We start from the raw sequence: 16,374 nt of genomic DNA on the forward strand, positions 1-16,374 counted from the left end.
ATTACTATGAACCAAGGGTGGCTCTATGCACTAGATGTGTATCTCATGTATTTCTCACACCATGAGAATAGTAATAGGGCTTAACTATCACTATCCTCATTTTCCAGATGGAGAATCTGAGGCTCAGAGGTGTTAAGCAATTTCTCCAAGGTCATTCAGCTTGGATTCAAAATCAGGAACTCTTCACCTTTCCAGAATATGGAGGACTATGATACAACTGATAGTAAGTCACCAACAGACACTGGCTGAGTGAGATTTTCTTTAATACCGAAGGCATTAAACATCACAGAGGCAACTAAACAGAGCAGAAAACCTCATAGCATGCTCTTGGTTGTAGGTACTGATTTGAGCGCTCGTGAGGATTTACAGCAAATAATAACAACGATCTGGAATTAGGCCTTTAGCAGGCATGAGAAGCTACTCTGTTCCATGTGCACAGGCTTTTTATAACCTCCACATCCCACCCTTATGCTATCTAAAATGATTCTAAGGTCTATAGCTATATATTTACCCCAGCACATTTCTGAGGACTGATTGTGAGACTGGATGAATCAGTTGTCAGTTTTCTAGGTGTCGTGTCATTCAGCAGGTCTAGGCTTCAGGCATGCATGCAAATTGATTTGTCTTGCAGAGGGGAAGAGTGAGGAAGTGAGGGTAAATCTCCTGAAGCAAAGAAGCCTTAGAGAGGACTCAATAAGAACTAGAAAGGCAAATGTCTCAGAGGCCAGCTAAGTATCAGAAAATGAGGAAAGCAGGCTCAGTGCAAGGTAACAGAGAGTGTGGCAAAAAGGCCAGTACATACCCTGTCTAAAAGTGGCAGTTGCTACTCAGCTCAGCCAAGTACAGTAGTATCCCTTTATCTAGAGAGATATGTTCTGAGACACTCCCCTCCCAGTGGATGCCTGAAACCATGGATAATACAGAACTCTATATATACTATGGCTTTTTTTCCATCTAATAACTGAAACAGCTACTAAGTGACCAATGGGCAGGTAGCACCTATGCTGAGCAAAGGGGTGATTCACATCCCAGGCAACACGGAGTGGGACTCAGAGATTTCATTACGCTACCCAGAACAGCGTGCAATTAAAACGTATACGTGGTTTATTTCTGGCATTTTCCACTTAATATTTTCAGACTATGGTTGACCCACAGGTGGCTCAAACTGCAGAAAGTGAAACTGTGGGTAAGGGGGTACTAGTTTTACTATTTGGGAAAGTGGCCCATTGCTTTCACAGAATCAACAATTAGTTGAAAATACAAATTTCTATGGGTAGTTTTCTAATTTTCAAATGTCAGTAGCTAATTTACAATTATCTAAAATACTATGTGGGCTAATTTGTGAGCTTTGCCTTAATGTTTGTAAGACTAATTGCCACTGGAAATGGAATTCTGCCTGGCTGGAACCCTTAGTGATAGAAATAGAACCCGTAAGTGGCGGTTACAGAGAAATAGGCCTTGGTCCAAAATAAGAGCACATTTTCTATTTAATATTATTCAAAGGCAGAGTGGTCTGCTGTGGGGCATGAGTTGCTCATTTCTATAGATGTTCAAGTATCAATTGGTTGACATCTTTGCCAGAGCTGTGTAAAGGAAGACCAGCCATCAGATAGACGGGATGTTAGGCTTCACATCTCCCTTTCAAACCTGAGCTCCTTTGAATCAAAAGCACTACTTTTTCATGAAGGTTTCAATTCAAAGCTGGACTGGGCATTCAGAATGAGCCTTTTGGTTTTACGTTCTGTGTTGTATGTAGAACACATGTGTGTCTCTTCTGGTCTGTTAATATAGGATGGGACTGAGATGCCTTTTCCAAGGGAAAATGTTTCAAAGGCTGATTATTACTATTTTAGACTTCCTATCTCTTGGGTTTGTCTTGCTCTGAGTTGGCCTGTGTTTCTTCAAATCCACTCAGCAAGGTTCAGCTTGGCTTGGCTGTGTCTCTGCTGGTATTATTTTCTATGGAAATAAATGCACACAGACTCTGATAATTTATACACATTCAGATGTAACCATAAGGAGAAACCAACACTTTACTATATATTTTTAAATTGCCATAAGTCTGGGATGTGGAAATGAACAATTTTTCTTCTTCTGAACACATGTATTTGCCAATATTGGTATTTTCTGTACCCTCAAAAACATTGACTGTATCAGTATAACACTGAAAATGCGGACATTTAAGCAAAAACAATTTGGCCAATTAAACCAGATACATCAATTAATTCAATGACAAAAATAAGTCAAAGAACTCAGCTTTGGCACATGGAGGCATTCAAGACACCAGCATCTGTTTTATTTTTGACAGCAGCGTCTGGTCCTTATATATTCATCTAACACTTTCAGTAGATCTTGACTTCAGTATGAAACTTGCTCACATTTTCAGATCTACAAAGGACAGATTTTAACCATTATTCTGAAAATCTTTCCTTTCCATAAGAAAATGAAGAAGAAAAAAGCCTGCTTTATATTAAAATGCTTATTTTAGCCATGAAGATAAGCCCTAGCCATTCTCAGATGCTGAAATACTTTGGTTTGGAAGATCTTTACTGCATGGTTCTTGGCCTGGCGCCTCATCACGCTAGAGAATCCAATCTACGTGAATGTTCTGTTTTTCAAGCATTTGTTTGCAAAGTCTAATCTGGAAGGGGAATTAATATTATTAAGGACCTTTTATGTGCAAGGGCTGTGCCAGGCATTTAACATGTATTACCTTGTTTAACCCTCACAATGACCCAGCGGGGTAGGCATTACTACCCATATGAGAAAGCAGGCTCCGGAGCATCAGAATCAAATCAGAGCCTGGGACTCAGGGCAGCCAGCTCCAAGGTCACACAGGTTTTGTTCTTTTCGTTTGTTTGTTTTTTTCAGCATAAGAAAAATGATGGGGGAAAGGAGAAGAGAAACCCATTGTAAACTTAGGTAATCCAAAATTAAATTTCAGGGACCATTTATGAAATTATCTCTTTGAATCGTAATTCCAGTTACAAATTAAATTTAACTGTAGGGAGACCTGAGTACAAACATTCATTGATTCTTAGCCTTACAGTAAATTTGTGAGATCAAAACTTCCTAAATCCTGTTGCACATGGTACTAGCTACTACTGACTTTGACTTTCAGTTGTTAGACTGATCATTAGCAAACAACTTCTGGGCCAAGTGCCCACATCAGCTTTGAGTGAACTTTGGGATTTTTCTTTGCTCCGATTTGTAACAATCTGTGTATGCCTTCTTTGGTAACCCTGATGAGTGCTCAAAGTAGGACTTTCGGCAGATATCCTAAGGCTGATATCCCAAATCTGCGTTTGTTTTTTTCCTTGAGGTTTAAACAGTATGTTGAATCAACATTCTATCAAGAGGCTTTGTAGGGCTTTTACCAAGAAGGTTTTAGTGAGAGCTGCATTCAGTTCAACTTTCTTTCTCAGTTCCTTCTCCTACCCTGGTTTAGTGTGTTGAAAAATCCTTTCACATCAGCATTTATGCAGCATATAATTTTTTTACTCTCATCCAACAGGCACATTTGGATTTACTATTTCACTTGAACAGTTGGTGTTTACTGGCAGCAACAAGAACAAAATTTATAGCAGCAAATGGAAGCTGAACTCGCATGCTGGCTTTGCACTGAAGAACTTTGTGTTTGCCATTTCCTAATTGTGAAAACAATATGTCCAAGATTTTGCAGTCATCAGCATTCTGATGTAACGACTTCCATCTGGTCAAAGGAAGAAATTCAGAACCTCTATCTTCTTTTGAATTCTACTTCAATGCAAAGGTAACTGGCTTGGGGGAATGTTGGAAGACAGAAGAAATTCAGACAATACATTCTGAAAAGCAACTATAACATCCAGTTTTCCAGGGGATAATTTTCCTGAAGAGCAAACAGGCATAGGGAGAGAGTTTGTTATGATCTTCTTGATGGAAGCGGCTCTAACTGGAGCAAGATGACAGGATTACTTGGAGGTGAGAGAGGATAAAGAAAGCAGGATGATTTGTGGCGCATTCCAATCAGAGGTAATAAGAAGTCAGAGATCCACAGAGACCATGCAATTGGAGAACAATACGGAGGCAATGGAGGCCAACAACGTGGTAATAAGAAGCGGTTTAACATCGCATCTCATCCCATCTGGCATTCAGAATTTGGCGCTGGTTATTGAAATATGAAGCTCCTGATGGTCCTCACACTCCTACAGTGACCTTCTTCACTCATTAGCCAGGAGTTGAAGCTGAAAGAAATGTAGCATATCTCAAATGCTTGCTTTGCATTTTTATATTCATTGATTCAACAAATATTTACTGAGCACTATATTACATTTTAGGAATGGCATTAGGTCCTGGAGATATGGGCTAACACACATTTCTTGGCTACCCATTATAGATAATTACATGAGAAACACAAAATATGCATAGAAGGGCCCTAATTTTGAGCTCAAACAACCCAGGAAGAAGACTTTTCTATAGCTATCTTTATACTTGATATTAATCTTTTTCTCTATACTTTATATTCATCTTTTTCTTCCTGAAATGAGAAGGGAAGGAAAATAGAATTCTAGAAATAATCTTACAGCTGCCCTTCACTCTATGGAAAAAGTGAGCTCTTGACAGGAAAGGGATTCTATCCATGATCTGACAATTCCTAAACAGCAACAGCATCATGGACATATTTGTTCCTAGAGTCATAAACCTTCATACAGTAGGCATTCAGTTAATACATACTGATTGGCCTAACAGAGGAAGCTGGGCTTGATCATGAAATAAACTAGGCTATGAAATCATGGCTCCTAAAAGCTCATTAAAGGCAGCAACATGGAATGGGGACTGTAAGGAAGTTGCCTCCCGTCTGCCTTCTTCCTCAGACACATCATCCTGCAGATGTGAAAACGACCCAGACTCTGCCTGCATGTGGCCTCCAGGACCAGGAAGTAGGGCCTTGCCCCACCCTCATGAAGATGGCGGGCTCTGTCACAGAACTGCTGCTCTGTCCCTGACTCCTCTCACTCCCATGCTCTGTTGGAAACTCAAGCTGTGAAATCACAAAACGCAGAGAGGAAGTGGTCAACTATTGCACATACTCAAGCTACGTAGTCTCAGTTTATTCCATTCTTGCAGGATCATTGTAGGAAGGCATAAGAGTCCTGCTTACTGGTGAGCCACTGAACACAAACTCCCTTATCACCTCTGCCTCGGATCCCACCATGCCTGAGGTCTAGGGCTAGAAGCGTTGTTTCATCCACATTAATTCAGGTCTTGGGCAACGTGGCTATTTTCTGACCTGTCTTCCTTCCCACCCTAGTGGTGAATTCTCTTTCTGAGATCTCAACTCCTCTCACCCAGCTTTTTCCAAGCAACCCTAATCTATCCAGCATATCGTTAGAATGTTAAACCTAAAAGGAAAAGCCATTCTGTGAGTACGTTTATGTAACAGGATATTAAAATGAGACCTTTCCTGTCGTCTCAGTGCTAGCTGACATCTTTGAACTGAGAAAAAAATGTTGTTAAAAATACTTATCTATGGCCGGGCGCGGTGGCTCATGCCTGTAATCCCAGCACTTTGGGAGGCCGAGACAGGCGGATCACGAGGTCAGGAGATCAAGACCATCCTGGCTAACACAGTGAAACCCCGTCTCTACTAAAAACATACAAAAAAATTAGCCAGGCGTAGTGGCGGGCACCTGTAGTCACAGCTACTTGGGAGGCTGAGGCAGGAGAATGGCGTGAGCCTGGGAGGCAGAGCTTGCAGTGAGCCGAGATCACGCCACTGCACTCCAGCCTGGGCGACACAGCGAGACTCCATCTCAAAAAAAAAAAAAATTGCTCATCTATTCTCAAAAGATGTCATCTGCTAAGGAGTGACCCAAAAAATGGTCCAATAACCCTGAAACCATCGCTCAAATCTTAGCTATATAAGGGGAGACTTGTAAATTAACGAGGAGGGCAAGGATTTTATCAGACAGAGCTTTCAGGCTGCTAAAATGCTTCCTCCTCCCTTCTCATGTGTTTTCCCCTCATGTTATACAAATAAGAGGGGGCCAGAGAATCACTTGCAGAGCTGACCTAGGACCCTTAGGCTTTGGGAAACATAGAATGTATTAGTGTCTATTGCTGCTGAAACAAATTAGCACACATTTAACAGCTTATACCTCACAGTTCTCTAGGTCAGAAGTCCAGTGGGCACGGCTGGTGTCTGGGCTTCAAGCCTCACAGGGCTGAAATCAAGGTGTTGGCCAGGCTGCACTCCCTCCTAGAGGCTCTAACGGAGCATCTGTTTTCAGACTTCTGCAAGTTGTTGGCGGAATTCAGTTCAATTTGCCTGCTGGACTGAGGTCCCTGCTTCCCTGCGGGCTGTCGGCAGGGACTGCCATTGGCTCCTTGCAGCCTCTCTCTGATTCTTGCACAAAGGCACCTACATCTCAGAGCCAGCGAGAGTGTATGGAATCCTTCTCATGAGGCCACGTCTCTCTGACTTCAGTCGGGAAATGTTCTCTGCTTTTAAAGGCTCATGTAATTATTTTGAGCCTACCCGATAATCCAGGATAATCCCCTCATCTAAAAATCTGTTACCTTAAACCACATCTGCAAAGTCCCTGTTGCCGTGTAATGTAAGCTATTCACAGGTTCTGGGGATTAGGGCAAGGACATCTTTGGTGGGGGCCTTATTCAGCCTACCACATAGAGATTAGTACCTGAAAAGCCAGAAGGTGAGAAGCTAGACAGAGCAGCCGGTGGCAGCTAAAGGAGAAAGGGGGCGAGAGCTGGAGGAGTCGCACTTCCATGCCGATGGCATGGCAAAGGGGATGTTGCCCCGGAGGACTCGGAGAATGGAGCTGGGCTGTCAGCCGAGAATGGGACTCCACTCAAAAGGAGGAACCGCCAGGAGACGCAAGGAACCCCCACAGGAAGAAGTCAGAGATGGAGGAGGGGAAGTCATAGCTGGAGGAGACACGTGTGTTAGGAAGCTGCAGTGGCAGTTCCCTAGTGGCGGTGTTTCGGAAGAACTCTGAAGATGCCCCTTGAGAAAAGCATCGGCCTTCAGACAACGTTTACACCGGATAACGCTACCAAATCACAACCTTGCCTTTCTTCCCTACTGCTGTTCCGAAGTGGGAGGACCCAAAGGCAGCAGAAGAATCAAAGAAGAACAGCAGAAAGGCAAGGTTGGCTGTCATGCCCTGGCACACCTTGCTGCTACCCTGCAGCTCCCTGCCACCTGGCCATGTATTGCTTCCCCTCTATACCCTGCCTAGGCAGGTCTGGGCTGGGGACACAGGAAGCTTTGAGTTGGGTGAGCAACTGAAGCTTTGATTTTAGACTGAACTGGACCTTCAAGATCTCAAAACACAAAGTATTTGTTAGCAACTGAAAGGTGGCATAAATTTTAGATCACCTCGGATTTTGTCGCCAAATAAGGAAACAAGTTCATTGGGCAGCTCTAAGAAAGAATAGAATTGCTTCCTGCTTGGTCTTTTTTGTTTAATAGGTCAGATTCACAAATTCCCCAACCCTTCTCTAGCAATGTGTACGTTCTGATTACCAAGGGCTCTCTCAAGAGAAGGGCCAAACATCTCCATTAACAGGAACTCAAGCCCTTGTTCCATTGAAATGTTTGGTTACAGCTTAATGACCACAATTGCAAAGCCAGAATATTGAGTTTTTATATGATATATTATTTACATGGAATAATGCCCTCTTGGTACCATATTGAACATAGTAAATTCTCTGGTAATTGACACTATACAGAAAGAGTACTTTGAGAGATCAAGGAAGGCTAATGTTTTTTGATCTCTAATCCTTGGGCTACCTTTTCCGTGATGTCATGGAAAGAGCATTAGACTAGTTATTGTTCTAGAACTGGATCTCTCACTAACTATATACACACGGGCAGATCATTTTACATTTTTGAGCATCAGTTTCTTCATGTGTAAGGTGGTAACAACAATGTCTGCCCTGCCTTGTTCATAGGATTGTAGGGAGAATCAAATGACATAATGGTCGTGAAAATATATTTCTAGTTGTAATCTGTATAATAAGGTATTACGAGTAATTGAACATTTATATATATTCTGTAACAGGTTGTAAACTTTTAAAGAGATCTAGTACACCATGCTTAATGGCCTAGTTTTTGAAAGACACATCAAAAACTGTTGACAATAATTGCTTCTCGGTAGAGACATGATGAGAGTGATGGGAAAGAGGCAGACTTATTTTTCACTCAATTTCTTTTTGTATCTCTTGAATTAATACTATATAAACACATTATGCATTTAATTTAAACCAATGCAATTCAATAACTATTTGAGAAGTTAAAGAAAAAAGATATATCTATTCTGAATAATAAATTGAAAATAATCTAATCTTTCTGTCTCTTTAGGATCTTTAATACTTTAGGTTTAAGTGAGATGATTTAATTGATGCAACCAACACAGAACTTGGCACATAGTAGGTATTCAAAAAGTGGTAGAGCCCTTTGCCTTGAGGCCATGATATGACTATCCACTCCCAGTGAATTTGCTATATACAAGGATATAGTTAATAGGATGCTGGATATTAGAAAGTTTATTGGATTTTACCAGGATGTTGGACACAGATGGTAAGTGGAAAATGCCAGAAAGTTGATGAATCATCTGGTAAACTAGTGGAAAAGGTAAATGGAGCCAGAAAGAGGCCAGAGAGGGCAAGGAAACAGAACAGGTCTGGAGAAAGGCAACTACACTCATTATATCATGTAACCCACTTTTCAGTTGCTGATGTTTCCAAAATGGTAAGTACATTTTGCAAACTGGAGTTATTCTGATCTTCATGCTATTAAATGCTTATTAATTAACAAATAGCATGAAATCTCATTAGCTAGGCTGTGGGGTTTTTTTTGTTTTGTTTTTCAAATTTAGGATTTCTCTTCATTTTATGGTAGGGAGCAGTGAGTCCATAAATCAGAACACTTTATGAGAAGTTCTAACACCTAGCCCTAATGCCAAGACTGAGAATCTGATAGCATAGCTATTAAATATTAAGACCCCTAAAAGACTTCCACTTCTGCTAACAGCAATGCCCAAGGCAGCCAGACACTATGTCTCCCTTTCTGTTTTAATGTAGTTGCATCAATTCTGCTATTCTGTTATAAAGCAAGCACCTATAATGACATTTACAAAGCAGGCAAAATGAAAATGGAATAAAAACTCGAACTATCACATGCAGAAATCACCACTGATGCTAAGACACTATAGGTAATATTGACATAGCTATGGGAAAATGTTAAATCTTGCTGCTCAAAGTGGTTCTTAAACAACCTCATCAGCATCACATGGGAGCTTGTTTCCAATGCAGAATCTCAGGCCCTCCCCAAAGACCTACAGAATCAGAATCTTTAGTTTCACAAGATCCCTAAGTGATTTCTATGAATATTGAAATTTGAGAAGCACTCATTTAAATGTATCAGTGTGCTCCAGGTTTAAAACAAAATGTTGCTGATGAAAAGATAGCAATTGTTTTATCTCGGAAATGAGAAATGGTCAACTTTGGATTTTTCCTTGAGAATAAATAATTAATACATAAATTCAGCCCAAAACATAACATGGAAACACATTTCCAAAGAAAAAGCTTTGAGACAGTGGAACCATTTGGGAGCCATGGAAATTTAAAGAAGAAAATAGAAGAAAAAGAAGATCAAAGATGGAGGCTCTAAGTCTTGGCAACTGGTTGAATATAAAGTCCTGTGAAGACCGAAGATTCCCCTCTGGTGATTAGAATGAGGGGCTATTGGCTGAAAAAGGAATCTACTAACTAGTGAGGTACCAACAGAATGGAGCGCCAAACTAGGACATTTAAAACCTGGGATTTTTCTTCATGGGATTGTCTGTTTTCTGAATCAGTCATTCTGTTTGACAACCAAGAGTTGCTTTTATTGCTTTCCCCACCATAGGCCCTTGATTTAAAAGGCTTCATCTATCAAACACTCCCTTTTGCTAAATAGGAGCATTTCCCCATTTTTATTCATTAAAGTCCTTTTGATCAGTGTGAGATAATGTGTGTGACCATTAGATTTGCTGTAATTCTAGACAGAAGCAAAGAAACTTAATCATTTAGTTTGTATATATAGTTTTCCATATATGATTTTGGTTTAGTTAGAAAATAACTCAAGGACTTTCCCTAATTGTGCACATGAACAAGAATCCATTGCTAACCTGAGTGAAATTTCTCAGGACTAAGGTAAGAAGAAGGACTAAGGTCAACAGGGGGGGTTATAAAATAGGAAGAGTTTTCCTACTGTTTCTGTAATGAGGTCTTCCCATTAACAATTCAGTTAAAGTCACTAGGAATTAACCTACACACCTAGAAATATTCAGACCTGCCCCACTTGGAAACAAACTGGAGAAACAGTAGACATCAGCAATCAGCAGGTGACTCTTTATTTTGAATTTGGGAATAATAAAATAAAGAAAAATCATTTGTAACTGTCACTTGCGATGTAGAAGGCCCTCATCATTCTAATTGCAGGGGCCGGGTTATAATCCATTACCATGAGTAATTTCTTCTGGAAAGTGCCTAAATAGTAAACCAGACATAAAGCCAACTTTATGTTAAGTTTTTGGTGATTTAAGGAATTCTGTTACAACAGACGACATTTTTGAGAGTGGAAATATACTTCCATGGAACCAAAGTCTTAACTCCATGAGTAACTTTTAGTTGGCAGAGGTGAAAATTCTTCTTAAGCGTTTAAGCATGGAGATTTTTAGTAAAGTTTTCAATTAATTAAAAAAATTTAAAAACTCCTTCCTCATATAGAGTAACTTTAATAGGTACCTAAACTAGCTTAAATATTGAGCTCTGTGTTGACACTTTTGGAGAATAATGTGGCAGCTGTTATGTTTGAATGTGTATTTGGATCCCAGCATGAACAGACAGGAAACAACTGTTTAAAATCTCTTTTCTCTGTGTAGGTTTAGGTGCGGTCATCTTGGATTTGAGTCGTGTTTGTGAATTTTCATGTGTTACAACAACCAGGTGAATATACTGCTGTGGTTCAATGTCGGTAGGAATTAATACGTGCTTTAGTTAGCAAGTTAGAATTGGCTCACATTAGATGTGACTTTCGACAGTGTTATAAGAAAAATGGAATGAATTGAATATAATCATTTGAATTAGAGTATCTTTTACAGTTTCTCTATTCCTTTGGAGCTGATGGCAAGCCTGGAGAAGCATGCTAAAACAAGCTGACGCGAAAATCACATTCTTCTAGTTCTCACTTTGTGGAGTAGGCACAATTCAAATATTGTAAAAGAATATATGTTGACTTGGGGATTTGTTAACAAAGTTGAAAAACAAGCAAATTATAAACCAGTATCGTGTAATAGATAATATTTTTATGGCTATCTCAGTGGTTTCGTTGGTTCCTCCTCCTGGGCTGGCAGCTGATCCTGGGCATGCTCTCACATTAGTGCAGAAACACAGGAGACCAGGCCAACCTCCAGGACATCATCCCTGTTGCCTTCTACTTTGGGCCAAAGCACATCATGTGGCAAGCTGAGAGTCAAGGGGCATAGATACAACCTCCAATATGTTTCCGTGTGTTTTCTTTTTTCCTTTCTTCCCTTCCTTCTTCATATGCCAGTCAAACTTTGTAAGATCTTTAAAAATGGGGCTCTTGCAAGCCTAATGACTAGATCAGGGCAATATCAGGCTGAAACATCCTTTAGGTGAGCCAGATCTAGTGCTTTGCCTCCTGCATTTTGGGAATGTGATGCTGTATGTGAGAGCACCACTAAACTGCAACATGTAACCGGTGTGAAAGACACACAGATACCATCCCAGACTATTAGACAGTTTTGTGGTTGTTATTGTTTTATTTTCATAGAGAGGAGCTATTTAATTTACTTAGCAGATTAACAAATTCTCAAACTAAATTCTATCCTAATATTCCTCTTAAATTTGTCCTGTAGACATGTGACACCATTTTCTCACTTATTTCTTAACAGAGAAGAATAAGAACTGGTCACAATCCGCTCTATACTTAATTTGACATGATAAATTTTTTAAGATGAAGAAAAGTAGCTCCCTAAAATTATAGAAAAGGTGAGCAAATAATTGTATAAATCAGGAAAGGGAAGCCCTTTCTAAGTAACTTAATGTCAAAAGCAGGAGCCCTAAAGGAAAAAAAATGTAGATTTGGCTATATGTGAATTCAGAATATTTATATATTAAAGCCCAGTGTGATGGTTAATATTGAATGTCAACTTGATTGGATTGAAGGATGTAAAGTATTGTTCCTCGGTGTGTCTGAGGGTGTTGCCAAAGGAGATTAACATTTGAGTCAGTGGACTGGAAGAGGCCAACCCAGCCGCAATGTGAGTGGGCACCATCTAATCAGCTACCAGTGTGGCCAGAATAAAGCAGGCAGAAGAAGGTGGGAGAAAACGACTTGCTGAGTCTTACAGCCTTCATCTTTTCTCCTCTCCTGGATGCTTCCTGCCCTCAAACATCAGACTCCAAGTTCTTCAGCTTTCGGACTCTTGGACTTAGACCAGTGGTTTGCCAGAGGCTCACGGGAGGCTCACGGGCTTTCGGCCACAGACTGAAGGATACACTGTCAGCTTCCCTACTTTTGGGGTTTTGGGACCGGGACTGGCTTCCTTGCTCCTCAGCTTGCAGACGGCCTATAGTGAGATTTCACCTTGTGATCGTGTGAGTCAATTCTCTTTAATAAACTCCCCTTCATATATACATCTATCTTATTCTGTCCCTCTAGAGAACCCTGACTAATACATCTAGCATTGAAAAAAAAAAACAAAATGCAAGTGATAAACTGGGAAATAATATTCATAATATATATGACTTAAATGTGTGTTATTTTTTGTTATATTATTTATGTTAGTACCAAAATGGCAAAAAATGAATAAAAATAATACTAAATTATAAACAGAAGAAGAAACAACAGACAAAGGAAGTCAAATTTTTGAAAGATGGAGAACAGGTAAAAAGATCAACAGAACTGAAAACTCGACCGTCAAATACCTGTGAAGGAAATGCCAGTGAGAAGCAAGCCAACTCTTGCAAGGCAGCACTGGAAAGTCTAGGAATGGGAAGTACTAGCTAGTGTGGAAGGCAGAGTATTTCACAGCAGGAGCAACACAACATCCAATAAGTATGAATAATACCTTCAAAATCACTAGAAAAGAAATGCAAATTTTAAAGAGATTTATATCAGGCTCCAAAGGCTGAAAATATAATATCCAGCATTTTTTTTCCATTCATTCATCAAATATATGCCAGAAGCCAGACAACCCTTTTGAAGAACATTTCTGTAAAGGCCATTTACATTTCCTTCACAGAGAAAGGTGACAGCAAGTAGAGAAGAACATGGGGCTGTGTGGATTGTGAGAACGACCCCGTTTCTTCACTCATCTCTAGAATTAAGCCCTTTATCAGGTAACTTGCAGTGTCCTCCCAACATGGCTGGAGTGACCTGCCCCATCCTTGACTCTCAGCTTGCCATGTGACATGCTTTGGCCCAAAGAATAAGGTGGAAAGGATGATGTCCTGGTTTTAAGCCCAGAGGTAGGCCTGGGCTCCTGTGTTTCTGTTTCATTGTGAGAGCGTGACTGGGCTCACCTGCTTTTCCAGGAGGAGGAACCAGTGGGAACACTGAGATGGCCATAAACGTCTTCTCTATTACACTATACCCTTTTCTAATCTGTATTTTCACTTTGTTAACAAATCCCCAAGTCAATAAATATTCTTCCATAATACTTTTTTGGAGATTCTTGCCACTATATTTCTGGTAAATAAATGAACAAATTACATTTTCTATGTATTATTTTTCTGCTTATTTACATTAAATAAAAAAATTTCACAAAACAAGAAATACGCTATTGCAGAGTGGGTTAGGCAGTGGAATTACTTTTCCAAAATATAATTTTATCTATTTAAAGCACACTTAGCAACATGCTTGGCTACTTTCACAGAATTCTCTACCGTAACATTAATCTATTTAGAGTTTCAGAACAAGAATTCATCCTCAAGTACTATTGTCTTTCATAAACCATTCCCACAATTTTTTTTCATTATTTAAAAAATTAAACTTATTTCAAGATGATTATAGATTTGCATGTAGTTGTAGGAAATACTACAGAGATTCTGTGTACCCTTTACCTAATTTCTCCCAATAGTAGCATTTTGAAAACCCACAGTACAACCTGGCAACCAGGATATTGACATCATAGCATTCCATTGATCTTATTCAGATCTCTCCAGTGTTACTTGTAGTCATTTGCAAAATAACTTTAGAGGCTATGGAATATTCTATTGTATTGATAAATGTATCAAATTTTCTTAAGCAATTCCTTAATGCTGAACATTAGTATGTTTCTAATTTTCAGTGCAATAAAGGTTTCATAAACATTTTAATATACATTTTATTGCATACATCTGTTTTACAGATTAAATTTCTTCAAGTGGAAATATTAAGTCAAATAAATTACCTATTTCTAATAATTCTTGTTAAAGAAGTGAAACCTAGCAGGAAGAATTGTATTTGGTAACTAGACTTTCAATTGTATTTGATAATTAGCCTATCAATTTTATTTGATAATTAATGTATATTCTTCCCAATATACGTTAACATCCCCTAGTTTAAAAAAACAACAAGGATTGTGGACCTCTATGTCTATTAGCTATCATTGCATAATATTCTTCAGTAGTTTTAAACAATAATTGTACACATACACACACACACATATTTGTCATCTCAGGCTTCCATAACTAAATACCATAGACGGGGTGGCTTAAACAACAGAAATTTGTTTTTCATGGTTCTGGAGGTTGGAAGTCTGAGACCAGGGTGTGACTGTGGTTGGGTTCTGCTGAGCGCCTCTTCCGGTTTACTGACAGTCACCTTCTTGCTGGGTCCTCACGTGAGGGGAAGCAGAGAGAGAAAAACCTCTCTGGTGTCTTTTTTTATAAGGGCACTAATCACATCATGAAAGTCCTACCCTCAAAACCTCATCTAAACCTATTTATCTCCCAAAGGCCCCATCTCCAGATTCCATCACATTGGAGCTTAGGGCTTCCACCTATGAATATTTCTGGGGTGCAGTATAGTTCAGTCTATAGCAATAAAAAATAAAAAATAATATATATATATGTACACACACACACATATATATATAATTTATATTCATATATACTTATATAGTTGAAAGTCTCCAAGATCATGAACAAAATGCTGAATGGTTATTTCTGGGTCATGGAAGGAGAGCAAATTCTAGAAATTTTTCTTTGTGTTTCTCTGTGTTTTCCAGGTTTTATTCACTGAGCATGTACTACCCTTGTGTTTATAAATTATTAAATTTTTAAAATAAAAAGATGTTTTAAATTACGAGGTACAGAGGGTCAATACATTTAATAATAAAAGTTGGAATGGCACTAGCCCATCACTAATTGAAGAAAAAGCTTTAGGTTATGTAGTCCTTTAAACAAATTAACCTAAAACTAATGAAATCCCCTTGTTCGTGATGATAGTTGCTATCACTCTCGTCTTACTGTTTTTCAAAATAATGCTCAAAGGCTGAATCTCTTTGCCACCAGTGTTCTAGTTATTAACTTATATTATCAAGTTACTTTTTTCTTTTGTGAATGCACACCATACTTCATCTTTTATCTCTGGGGCTGCAAGGCAACATCAGAGTGAGATCTTTTCGTTAGTCTCAGATATTATTAAAAAGATGCTGTGGAGGGTTGATGAAAGCACACAATATCAGCTCCTCTTCCTCTTTTCCTACTGATGAAATCTGGCAGGAAAAAAAAAAGCAAAAACAACAAAAATTAAAGGACTCCCCGAACAAGGTGAAAGTGAATTAGAGGGAAAGTTGGGATAGTGAAAGGGAAGAAAGGCACAGAGAAAGAGTCAATTGCCTTGGAAATGATAGAGGAGATTCTGTCAACCAGGATATGTTGGGTGTTGCTGCAGTAACAAATGCCCTCCAGATCTTATAGCACATGCCTCACTCACTCAAGCAAGTCCATTGCATCAGGGTGAGCTCTGCTCATCAGCATTACTCAGGAGCCCAAACTGTGGGAGCAACCACCATTTCAAATGTCACTGGTTGCCACACTAAAAGCAAAAAGAAAGCGACTCTGAGGGTCCCACACCAGCAATTAAATGCTTCGGTCTAAAAGTGGCATACATTATTTCTGCTTGTAACATACATTGCCTCAAACTATTTATATGATCCCACAACAAAGGGCAGAAGGCCTTCCTACCACAGGTCTTCCAGAAGACATGGAAATACTTTCCAAACAGCACTAATATCAATAGCCCATGGTCTGGCCTGACTGTATGTATGTAAGCCAAAGTCAGTTGACCACAATGCCCAGCTCCCCGTTTGC

General features: G+C 39.4%; 1 protein-coding gene across 1 annotated transcript in view; it reads right to left on the reverse strand.

Annotated features, from left to right (window-relative positions):
- Positions 1–246: 246 nt before the first annotated feature.
- Positions 247–16,374, reverse strand: part of DLEU7 (deleted in lymphocytic leukemia 7) — a 140,129-nt gene continuing 124,001 nt past the window's right edge. The window contains exon 2 of the mRNA XM_001104961.4: positions 247–4,223. Within this exon, the coding sequence (XP_001104961.2) occupies positions 4,200–4,223 (24 nt within the window). The 3' untranslated portion in view covers positions 247–4,199. The remainder of the gene's footprint in view (positions 4,224–16,374) is intronic.

Source organism: Macaca mulatta, chromosome 17 (assembly GCF_049350105.2).
Source record: "Macaca mulatta isolate MMU2019108-1 chromosome 17, T2T-MMU8v2.0, whole genome shotgun sequence".
Classification (NCBI taxonomy): domain Eukaryota; kingdom Metazoa; phylum Chordata; class Mammalia; order Primates; family Cercopithecidae; genus Macaca; species Macaca mulatta.